The 12,500-nt window shown below is 39.9% G+C and overlaps 2 protein-coding genes and 1 pseudogene across 3 annotated transcripts in view; 2 read left to right on the top strand and 1 right to left on the bottom strand.

Moving 5' to 3' along the window:
- LOC149049088 (uncharacterized) overlaps positions 1 to 5,473 on the top strand; it is a 5,694-nt gene extending 221 nt beyond the window's left edge. Inside the window, exon 1 of the mRNA XM_089199587.1 lies at positions 1 to 5,473. This exon is cut by the window's left edge and continues 221 nt beyond it. Coding sequence (XP_089055713.1) covers positions 1 to 5,473 — 5,473 coding nt within the window.
- LOC149049084 (uncharacterized) overlaps positions 1 to 12,500 on the bottom strand; it is an 87,457-nt gene that overhangs the window by 73,779 nt on the left and 1,178 nt on the right. The gene's annotated exons all lie outside the window — the stretch shown is intronic.
- On the top strand, positions 8,005 to 12,322 carry LOC149049089 (nucleoporin NUP35-like; annotated as a pseudogene). The gene is made up of 7 exons (XR_016184756.1): positions 8,005 to 8,042; positions 8,433 to 8,582; positions 9,585 to 9,696; positions 10,381 to 10,437; positions 11,083 to 11,151; positions 11,583 to 11,734; positions 12,131 to 12,322. The product of XR_016184756.1 is annotated as a nucleoporin NUP35-like (transcript).

Below are 12,500 nucleotides of genomic sequence, written 5' to 3' on the forward strand. Positions count from 1 at the left end.
GTCGGGGAAGAAGAAATTGAAGAATCTGAGGAAATTTCGCGACGGTCATCGAAAGTTTGTCGAGAAAACTATCGAAGATGCTAAAGGGTTAATCGCTGAAGGTAATCTCGTCGAAGTGAAAAGGCTGAAATTTCTTCGAACCGCTCTTGAAACGAAGTATTCGGAGCTTCAATCGCTCGACCGCGAAATTGTGGATCTGGTGGATGACGTTGAAGTTATTGATACCGAAGTCTGTGAGAGCTGTGAGCTAATGAGCTCCATTCAGGAGTGTATTGTAGAGTTAGAATCTGTTTTGGAAGCTCAAGAAAGTAAGGGAAAGAGCCAGAAATCCCCCTCCGTGGTGCAACCTGTTCCTCCCGAAAGCGCGGGAACTTCTCAAGGTCACGTTTCGAAAGCCTTCACTCATGCAAAGTTACCCAAGCTTGAGCTGAAGAAATTCCACGGAAATCCCATGCATTGGTATCCTTTCTGGGAATCTTTCGAGTCTGCGGTTCACGAGAACCCAAATCTGTCTTCCGTGGATAAATTCAACTATCTGAAATCACTTCTCACTGGCACTGCACAAAGTTCGGTCGCCGGTCTAGCCCTGACGAGTGCTAACTACGAAAAGGCGGTTGATCTACTGAAACAAAGATTCGGAAATCGGCAGATGGTGATCTCTAGCCACATCGAAGTACTCACCAAACTCCCCAAGGTGGAATCGATTGGTGAAGTTAAGAAACTCCGAAGCTTGTACGACACAGTGGAATCTCATGTTCGTGGATTAGAAGGTATGGAAATCTCTTCCGAGATGTATGGTTGTTTCTTAACACCAATAGTTATGCAGAAATTACCGGAGGAATTTCGAATCGCTATCACTCGCAATCTGGAATCGGAGACATGGAATCTGAAAGATATTTTGGTTGAATTTCACAAGGAACTGCAACTGAGAGAACAATGTCTCGTCAAAAACAAAGAGTTCAGATCCTCAAATCAGAGAGGTGAGTTGCCACTTTCTACATCAGCTTTGTACACTGACAGTTCTAAGGATAAGCAGTCTTCTCGTGTTTGGTGTTCATTTTGCAATCAAAACCATCAGAGTTCTAAGTGTAATGTTGTCACAAGTACTGAATCTAGAAAGGAAGTTCTTAAAAGGAAAGGCAAGTGTTTCCTTTGTCTCAAGCAAGGACATTTGGCACGTAACTGTCAAGCTCATATGAAATGTCTTAAATGTCAAGGAGCTCACCATGTAGCAATTTGCGGTGGTTCTCAATCAACCCTGGGTGGGCAAGATCAAGATAATGTGGCCAGTGTATCTACCAGTATGTATGTGGATCAGTCTAGAGGGTCTGTGTTGTTGCAGACGGCAACCGCTGAAGTTGTGCGTCCAGATAATGACACTTCCTCCCTAAGTGTTCGCCTGGTATTTGACTCATGCAGTCAGAGATCTTACATAACTAAGAACCTTAAAGACAGACTGAAGTTACCAGTGATTGGTAGAGAGTCACTTCTGATTAAAACCTTTGGTGAGTCTGATGCCAGATTACGAACATGCGAAATTGCTCAAGTGGGTATCAAAACCATGTGTGATGCAATTGTCTACATACAAGCCTATGTGGTACCAGTCATATGTGGCCCCCTGACCCAACAACCCACAGAGCTCGTTCAGTCTAGCTGTGAACATCTGCACGGCCTCTCTTTAGCCGACAGGTGTGGTAGAGGAGATCTGCCTATCAGCATTCTCATTGGTGCTGATCATTATTGGTCATTGGTCGAAGGAACCATAGTGAGAGGTGCACCGTGGGAGCCTGTTGCCCTTGCCACCAAACTAGGATATGTCCTCTCTGGCCCCACCATGATTATGTCTCACAATGACAATGGTAACACAGTGAATCTTACTGCAACCCATGTTCTGAAAGTGGAAGCGATTGTTGTCAATCGGGATGAAATTGCCTTTGAACTTGGAAAATTCTGGGACTATGAATCACTTGGGATTCGAAATGACAGTTTGTCTCTGTATGACAAATTTGTGAGCAAAGTTGAGTTTACAGAGGGAAGATATCAAGTACAGCTACCCTTCAAGGAAGACCATGAGCTGCTTCCAGATAATTTTGCATTGTGCAAGTCAAGGCTAGTTTCACTGCTGAAGCGTCTGAATTTGAAGCCTGAGGTGTTAGAGCACTATGATGACGTCATCCGAGATCAGGAGAAACAGGGAATCGTGGAACCAGTGGAGCAAGGTACTAATAATGGTGTGGGCAAGGTACATTACCTTCCTCATCATGAAGTGATCCGTGTCGACAAGGACACTACTAAACTGCGTATTGTTTATGATGCCAGTGCTCGATCAGGAAGGAACACACCAAGCCTTAATGACTGTCTGTATGCTGGTCCCCCACTGTCTCCTCTCATTTATGACGTCCTCCTGAGGTTCCGGGCTCACAAGGTAGCCCTCATAGGAGACATTGAGAAAGCCTTCTTAAATGTTTCAGTTCACCCAAGAGATCGTGACTATCTTCGTTTCCTGTGGATTGACGATATCACAAGCAGTCGCCCGAAACTCCAAGTGTATCGATTTGCAAGAGTTGCATTTGGTGTCTCCTCAAGTCCCTTCTTATTAAACGCAACAATTCGTCATCATTTATCCTCTGCTGACATTCCCAGAGAGTTTGCTGAGAGAACTCTGAAAAGTTTGTACGTGGATGACTTTGTTAGTGGAGATGATTCCGATAATTCAGTTCTCGAGATGTATGAGAATCTGAAGTCGTCTTTCAAGAATGGAGGCTTCAATATGCGAAAGTGGGTCTCCAACTCCAAAGTCCTGCAGGAAAGAATTGGACAATCTGAAAGTCAGCCTCATCAAGTTTCAAGCAGTTTTGTTAAGGAACACCCGATTCAAGAGGAAGACGAAACCTACTCAAGTTCTCTGTTTGGGACAGCGAAGAACTTCACCACATCAAAACTCAAAGTACTTGGAGTTGGTTGGGACAGGGAGAAAGATTTGTTGCTCTTGGATCTGACCTCTTCACTAGAAACTGACAATGCTTGTCTGGTTACGAAGAGAGCTATTCTTGGTACAACAAGCAAGCTGTATGACCCCTTGGGACTACTGAGTCCAGTCATCATTCCACTGAAGATCATCTTTCAATCTATTTGCAAGACAGGGGTTGGTTGGGATGACCCTGTGGATTCATTTATCCATGAACAGTGGTTAAAGCTTGTTCAAGATGCTAAGAAGGTGGGAGTGGTACAACTGAAGAGACACTACTTCCATGGTTGGTCAAAAGCAGATTTGCAAAGTGTTCAACTCCATGGTTTTGGGGATGCAAGTGAGAAGGCCTATGGAGCAGTTGTGTACTTACGCGTTGAAACAGCCACTGGAACTGTCTTCACCCAGCTTGTGTCATCAAAAACCAGAGTTGCCCCGATGAATGGAGAAACCATACCTCGACTGGAGTTAGTAGGCGCTCTCATTCTGGCCCGATTAGTCAATACGGTGTTGACAGCATTTGACGGAACATTGAAAGTTGATTCTGTACATTGCTGGTTAGATTCTCAAATTGCTCTGTGGTGGATTTGGGGTGTAAGTAGAGAATTCAAGCAATTCATTCAAAACAGAGTGGTTGAGATCCGTCGACTTACAAAGCCAGCTCAGTGGAATTATTGCCCCACGGAATCCAATCCAGCTGACATCTGTTCGCGTGGGTCAATGACCTCGAAATTGATCACCAATCAGTTGTGGTGGAGTGGCCCTGAGTTTCTTAGGGCTGAGAAGGAGCAGTGGCCAAGTCTTAAAATGAACTCTGTTGAAGTCACAAGTAATGATTCAGATCCTCGCCTAGAACTGAAGAAGGGAAGCTGTAACAACAGCAAGAAGCAGCATGACAGTTCAGTTCTTGTGAACATTGCCTCTGGAGAGGCGACTTCAGAAAATCGGCTAAATCTTGATTGCATCATTCCCTTGGAAAAGTTCAGTAGTCTTCAAAGACTGATGCGAGTCACCGCATATGTTTTGCGATTTGTTTCTAATCTCAAGCAAAGTAAAAGGAAGAAGGAATTGATTAATGGAGAAGTAACGCAAGAAGAGATGAATCAACCAAGAGAACTTTGGATCAAGGAGGTGCAGAGATCCGTCTACAATGACAAGAACTTTGACCAGGTCAAGGTCTCGTTATCACTGTTCACGGATGACAAGGGAATCTTGAGGTGTGGTGGTCGTCTAGAAAATGCCCCGATTCCATATGATGCTCGTTTTCCGATATTCCTTTCAAGATGTTCACGATTCACGTACCTGGTTATCAATGACTGTCACTTCAAGGTTCTTCACAATGGTGTGAGGGATACACTCACAGAACTAAGATCAAGATTCTGGGTGACGAAAGGGAGGCAAACTGTGAAAACTGCGATTGGAAACTGTTCTGTTTGTAAGAAGTTACAGGGGAGAAGCTATACAGTTCCTCCTCCCCCTCCTCTTCCTGAATTTCGATTGAGTGATGAGTTTGCATTTACACGTGTTGGAGTGGACTTCGCAGGGCCCATATATGTCAAGGATGTATTTGCAAAGAAGGGAGATATGAATAAGGCCTACATAGCTTTGTTCACGTGCGCCGCAACCCGAGCTGTTCATCTTGAACTTGTTCCAAATCTAAGTGCAGAGAGTTTTATCAGAGCCCTTGCTCGCTTTAAAGGAAGAAGAGGAATTCCCGTCTTGATTGTCAGTGACAATGGGAAAACTTTTAAGGATTCAAGAGTGCAGGCCCAGTGTCAGCGTGATGGCACACAGTGGAAGTTCAACGTTGAAGCAGCCCCTTGGTGGGGTGGATTTTTTGAACGGCTGGTAAAATCGGTCAAGTTGAGTTTGAAGAAGTGTATACGAAATGCTCGGTTAAACTATGATGAGCTATCTACTGTCCTTGTGGAAGTCGAAGCGGCCTTGAACTCACGACCCTTGACATATGTCTTCGATGAAATGGAGGAACCATTAACACCTTCACACCTGATTGTGGGCCGCAGAATTTTGTCAGTACCATCAAAGAGCTCGTCGGATGAAGTTGGCCAAACCGTGGAAACACTAACAAGTAGAGCAAAATTCTTACAGCGAATTCTGGATCACTTCTGGAACCGATGGCGGTCAGAATATCTCACACAACTTAGAGAATACCATCGCTATTCTAAGAGAGCTAACTCTCTCCGTAAAGTACAAGTGGGAGATATTGTGTGTCTACATGACAATAAGATCCCGAGACAGCTGTGGCGCCTTGGAAAGATCGAACGATTACTTCCTGGACGAGATGGTCGAGTTCGAAGTGCAGTAGTAAGAGTTAAGTCTGGTAATTCACCAACTGCAGAATGGAGACGCCCATTGCAGAGGCTCTATCCTTTGGAAGTGAAGTTGGACACTGAAGCTGCCAATCCTATGCCCCAAGCGGCAAATGTTCCTGTTAGAGTAGTGAGGGACGAGGATGTCCCAGTTGTTGTCGTGAATTCTGATTGAGATAGATTTATTAAGTTGACTTTGTCATGTTATGATTTGTGTTCGTAAGATTAATTGAACTTTGAACTCTGAACTCTGAACTTTGATTGATGATATCAATCAACGCGGGGGAGTGTGTTGAAAACTGGACCGAGAGAGTCACGTGATTTTTGTTTGTTTCTTACCCCCCACGAATTGAACTTTGAACTCTTGATAAAAAAAAGAAAAAACTCTTCAACGAAGGAATGTGAATTAGGAATGCGTGAAAAACTGTCCCGTATATTGTTATTCTTACAGTCTCTACTATTATCTTTAGTTGTCCTGTTGTATCCGTTTTATACAGAGGTGAATAAATGAAACGATTAGCAACTGATGGTTAGCTTATGGTTTTAATTGTGTCAATGCCTCAAAGAAACGCGGTTTACTGAATGAAAATGCTTGGTAAATCGGATAAAGTGGTTGACTATGGTTAACCAGTGAGCAGAACATCACATGTCATAGTTAAAGTCGTTCATGAATCGTAAAGATGTAAAGTCAAAACTTTCATGTATGTGTTTCATCTTGATGTTATCTCTGCAAAAATGATATTTTCACAATTCAAAAGGCAATTGATGGTTAGCCGTTTTGGATAGTTCTCAATTTCCTCTGCTGTGAACTCTTCCAGTCTTATGGGTAAGGGGGCTGGGCCTTCTAATTTAGCAAAAACATTTTTCATGCACATATGTTCATTGTCCTTAAAAAGGAACAATCTGTTCATCCAAATAGGTCTGAGATTGTTTTTCAGAAGCATTCCATCAACAGCCCTCTATATGAGCCTTGTAGCATCTCACTTGTGCAGCTCCGTTGCAGTTATAGATTTTAATCCACCCAGATAACCAATGTGATGACAATAAAGTTTGTTTTTTTCACTTGGTACCAGATAAAACAATTTGTCTCATGCTGATCACCACAACATAATCACCAATATTATCTGTATGATGGTATATAGGTTTTGTCTTTCCTCGCAAAACTTGGCATAGATACAAAGCTAAGTGTCCATTGATCTGATCCTTCACATCTACATGATACCAGAGGCAAGCATGGGTTAAAAAACTTTGATTGGTACAGTTTAGGAAAGTCATCAGTTTTACACTGAACTGCATGCAGCAATGAAGCTGACCAGTTTCACATTCAAAATAGCAGCCCACACATAAATGCTAATCGGGCATGCACATCAAACTTTCTGCGTCACTAATTCTATCTTGGATTGTCTCTCTAACAAGGTCCGCTGTTCAAGATGAAATGGAGTCTTGCTCAGTCATCTTATTCGAATTTCAGGGAAGGACAAATTTGTTATAGATCATCAAGGTAAAAGACTGCTAGATCGCTCAGTCAAGTTAATCATCACATGAGTTCTCCATCATCTCCTGGTTATTTGCTGCAGTATCTCCTTGGTGGCAATTTGCCGGCTACTTTGGTATGTCATATTAACTTATATCTTTGATCAATTTATTGCTGTTTGTGAATGCTCTCTGATCAGTTAGATTTTGTTTCCCTTTAAGAAATGCATTCATTAGTTATTGAGTTTTTCATTATTATTTATATTTTGTTTAAATTTGGTGCCATTTTTTACGTACTAATAATGTCACTTACTACCAACAAACTTTTGTCTTTGACTACTCATTTGATTTATTAGTTTGAAGTCAATTTGCAATAAAATTTCCATATCAATTTCTTTGTCAAAGGGTGATGAATTTAGTGAAAGACAGACATACACAGAGAAAAGAACTCCAAATACAGCATACCATATCAGGGCTTGAAATTAAAGAAATTCCTTTGGTCACCTTTTGGTGACTATCAAAGAAAAAATGGTCACCAAATGCAAAAATGCAGTCACCAGATAGTACAAGAACTGAAATTCAGATTAGAGCCCCGTCTAATTGACATAGCTGTTCAGCTTCTAGGACTAAACACATTGCAAAAACATCCTCTGGTAGCTGCTGCATGAGGTTCATGCTCCGAACAAACATTTTTTAAAGGCTTTGTCAAAACACTTCTTGTTTGCATACTAACAATGATCTTGCTTCCTGGTAATTTCTAGACTGCAGCAAATTACGAAAATCACTCAGTGTATCCTTCTCGTGATAAATTGTACATGACTTTCAGTGTAGACTCATCTCACTTGATCAAGCACATGGTGAAAGAAAGCACCTACTTTGGAAGCCAGCACCTTGGAACAGAATCTACTTCGGAATGTTTTAAATTCAGTGGCCTTTCAACATAATATTGCGCCCACAATCACCATGTAGAAGCCGCTGTAATGTTGTCTCTGAAGTTGCAATCTTAAAGTGATTTCAAGTTTTAATTTAAAGGTAAACAGACTAAATTTGCATTTTCTTTTGCAGAAAAGCAGAAACAAGACTAAGGAAATTGTTTGTCACCTTTAATCTTTTATTTATCAGAGGAAAATAGTTGCCAAAGTGGCGACTAAACTAAAATTTTTAGTTGCCAAGTTAAAAGTTTTAGTTACATTGGCGACCATATCAGTGGCAGTTTCAAGCCCTGCATATAGAATGAGTAACTTAGTGATAGAGAGACTGAGGGATCTCTTGTTAATAATTTACCAATAGGCTCCTTAATTAACCCTGATAATAATGCACATGAAAAAATTACGTGCTTCTGATTGGCTTAAAACAAAGTCATTCTCATGTGAGCCGAGTGCAAAGTTGTTGCACAAGTGCAAGGTGGTAACACGAGTGCAAATTACAAAGAGCGTGCAGATGCTTTCAAAACTTTGTCTGTCTTGACTTTCTATGATGTTTTTTCATGTACATTGTTAACAAGTGGTAACTTGATTTTGAGTGTAATTTGGTGTTTGTAAGCGCAAGGCAATTTTTCAAAGACAACAAAATTGTATGAGCCCAAAGGGTGAGAGCAATTTGTAGTCTTTGAATTCTAGATTCCATGAGCATTTTATTTAGTTTTGTTTTTTTTTCCCAAGAGCAAGACCTTTGGGCTCTTCTGTAGGATTATACAATAGAAGCCCTGGTCAGGCAGGAACATTCTTGTCACCAAGACAGTACCAGCATCAATTTGGAACACCACTTAGATCCCAAGGACTTGGAAACAAATTAGACAGGACACCTGCAAGGTTATTTACTACCTTAAATAATGTACAGGCCCAAAATATAATTGAGAATATAATTCCAGCAATTTTATTTTCCAGCCATGCAGCCACAACACTGTACTAACTAGGTTAGAGAAAATGGGAAGGAAGCCCAAAGAAACCATAGGACTTATGAAGTATGGGCTTTCATAACTAATAGTATGTTACTTTCAGTAATGGAGGGACAGGGATGAAATAGGTAGACTAATGAAATGAAAATAAGTACAAGTAATAATATGATTTGTGAGGTGTGAGTAGTCCAGTGATCAGTGTGCTGGACTCTGGGTCAGACGGCCTGAGTTCAAGTCCTTGGGGGGGGCATGACGTTGTGTCCTTAAGCAAGACACTTCACTCACATTGCTTTGTCTTCTCGGATAGGACGTAAAACTCCTGCAGGGTTGGGGTAGAGGACATTAATTTCCCACGCACGAGATTACTGTGTGGTGGATGTCCTCCCCTGGGGTGGGATGGGTGGTCAGTGTGGGTGTATTAACCAAGAAGGGGACTTATATCCTATTGTTATGCATCTGTACTTGTACTTGTACGAATCCATTAAATAAAGGATAAGGAGTGCAATTTGGTGTAAATGAGCACAAGTAAATATTTCAAAAGCAACAAAATTGCACAAAAAATTTAAAAAATAACAAGTGCTTATTTACACCAAACTGCATGAGAAATCATGTTACTTGTTAATACTTTCATGTAAAACACATCACATATAGTCAAGAGTGAAAAAATTTTGGCAGTGCACACATGCTATATGTAAGCATGTTACCACTAATTTTCAGCTAATCAGACAGGCTTTTTTTTCATGTATATTATTACAAACCAAATAAAAACAGCACAAAGTAAAACAAATACCTCACATCTTGCAGCCTTACTGTGGCTAATTTTCTCTTTTCCTCTCTTTGAGCCAAATATATATGAAAAATCATGCATTTTGCCTGTTTTGTAAATACTTTATTTCAGATCTGTCTTTTTATTTAGATCATCTACTGTGGATTGCACTTCAAAAGATTCCATCAGTGCACCTCCTGTTGAAGGACTTTACGATGCGAGAAGTTCAGATTTCACCAATTCTCCTTTCAACAGAGAACAGGTAACTATGGCCACTGTACTACAGAAAAAAAGGTGAAAGATGAAGTGTGTTGTTCAGCCAAGTGCCCCCCCCCCCCCCCCCCAGCTGGAACTTATCCCAATTTCCTTAGCATGAAGTGACTACAAGTATCACTGCTCCCTTCTCAAAATGTGGTAAAAACAAAAATGCACATATGATTTTGCAGCCAAGTGTGTCACTGATATTCTTACCACATTTTGTAGCCTTTTTTGATCTATTACTTTACTGTACATACCCATGGCAACATGCAATCTATTTGTGTTATATTGTTATCTTATAAAAAAAAAAGCAAATGCTGATGTCATAACCATTTACCTCCCATGAGTGACCAAGAGAGGATTTTTCCTTACAATATCAATACAATATCAACCAGATAATAAATGAGAAAAAAGAAAAATATTAATGTGGGGATGATTAGTTGATCCAATACTAAATTCTTTGTACTCACATTATAACAAATGTATGGTTGACAGTAAGGAGAAGTACAAATTTGATCTGGGAGTTAAAGAGTTAATAGCTTTCACTTAGAAGATCCAAATTGAAGGTCAGGTCAATTTTCTCCTTTCCAGAATTGAACTAGTTATGAAATAATAGATACATGTAAATAGTGCATTTGATGTAATAGTATTTTAAAACTAACTATTGTGATTCCAAAATTTTATTTAGACATCCAAAGGGAACTGGTTGCATCTTCAGTATCAATCAAAACTTCAAACCAAAAAGGTGAGTAAAATAGAGAAACTATTGCTAAGATTCCTAAGTTATCTAACCATTTACAGCTGTATGGCACATGTCAGGCACAGCTACTTCCCAAGAAGCAACTTGTTTCAAATGGTAAGACCTTCTTTATACACTTATTTGGATAAATTTTCCTGCAAAAACAAAGCTTTTTCAATAAATCTTCAAAGAAGATGAAAGTAGAAAAAAACAACTTTACATTTTGGAATAGACACAAAGAATTTTAAAAACTGATCTTTTTGAAAATGCCGATCAAAATAGCTAGTCTTTACATTTTTTTGGTGTACTCATTGAACCCTGGAATATTTATTTCATGTACTTTTTTCCCTCATTATAACTTGTGCCATTCCTCTCATGAAAAACCTGATGATAGCCCATGTTTGTTTGAAGTTTAGAAAATGACTTTTACAGCATAAAATTACACAATAAGATCTGACTAATGACTGGAAATATATGAAAATTTTGTCAGCTCAGTTGGCATAGTACTGCACTGGTATTGCAGAGGTTATGAGTTCAAATCCTGTATGGGCATGAATTTTTTTTCAGGTCTCATTTCAACTACTAGTTCAGTAGCATTCATAGCTGCAAGGATCACTTATATCTCAACATCTGACTATTTGTTTTCTTCAGGCTCTCAGTAAAAATGGAAAGATTTATGGCAGTAACATTATGGTTGGTGTCATGCCTTGTATTGAGAAGGTAAGATGTGGTGTTTACAGCATTTTACAGATCAACCACTGCCAAGTCCAGATAAATTGTACATTAAATTTACTATTTTAGGTCCATCTTCTGTTCCCTGAGGGGCTGGCAGTTTCTAAAAGGGTTGTATCCAGGATTAAGCATCAGGTTCAGCTGGTGGGTCAAATCCTCTGATTGGATCTTTTTTCGGTGAAGGAGTGGAAGGATTGTAAGGGGGGGTTGGGGGGTTGGGAAGTGTTATTAACTCAAAAATACCACCCCCTACATCTCACAGATCTTAAATGATCAGTCCTTGAATTTCTCTGTCATTCAGCATTTTAGAAAGGATGTTGCATTGAGTGTAGGTAACCTTCATTCAGCAGCTCTTTGAACTTTGACTCAGTTAGAAATGCAGCACATCTTAACGCTTGCTACATTTTTTACTGTGAAAGAGTGTGATGGAAACCTTTGGGAAAGAGAATATGAGCACACCATTATCATCAAATAGGAATGAAACCAATTGGTAACATCTCCAACTGTGAGTAAACCTGTTCCAGTGCGACCATTGACTGCCGCTTACCAAGCAGCTCGAAGTGACCATCAGGTAATCTGAGTGAAGTCTTCATATGAAACAAACTTTTCTTGAAATAGAATCACAAGTTAATAGCCAGGGTTTTTTAATTACATTTAAAATAGTGAAGCCAGTTGCCAGAATTTCAAGCTTACTTGTAAGCAATTTGTAGTTTTCTTTTTTTTTTTCCTAAGGCAGTGACATCTTAATTTGTTTCTGGAGCATATGTCTCTTTTTTAACTCAGATGATGACTTTGGCTCAAGTTGTCAAAACATCAGTCCTTCTCAAGACTACACTCACCCGGATAATCAGACCACACTATTACTTGTTGCCCCTAGGTTCAAACCATTTATTAGATTAGATATTAGTTGGGGGGGGGGGGGGGAAGGAAATGTAAAATTCTGAAATAAGTATTTTTTTGGTGGCAGGTTGTTTCAGATGGAGCCAAGACTCCACAGAAAGATGCAAACATTGTCTCTAAAGCAATGGAGTATATATTTGGGTGGTGAATGAAAGGATCTAAAATTCAGCCTAGATATTATCTATTTCATCTAAAATTATTTCAGAATTCGCCATGCATGTGAAACTAGATAAAAGATGTGATACTATTGTTATAGGAAGCCAAACTAATTTTAGAGCTTAAAAAGGAGTTTAAAATTTAAAGGTCCCCAGAATACAGAACAGAGTAATACCTTGATGAGGTTTGAGGACATTCTTTGAACAACAGTAAAAAGAGAACTAACAGAAAGGGTAAGTTTTCGAACTGGACTGGTGTTTAGTGTTGATAAATGATAAATG

This window comes from Pocillopora damicornis, chromosome 3, assembly GCF_964200805.1.
Source record: "Pocillopora damicornis chromosome 3, jaPocDami1.2, whole genome shotgun sequence".
Lineage (NCBI taxonomy): Eukaryota > Metazoa > Cnidaria > Anthozoa > Scleractinia > Pocilloporidae > Pocillopora > Pocillopora damicornis.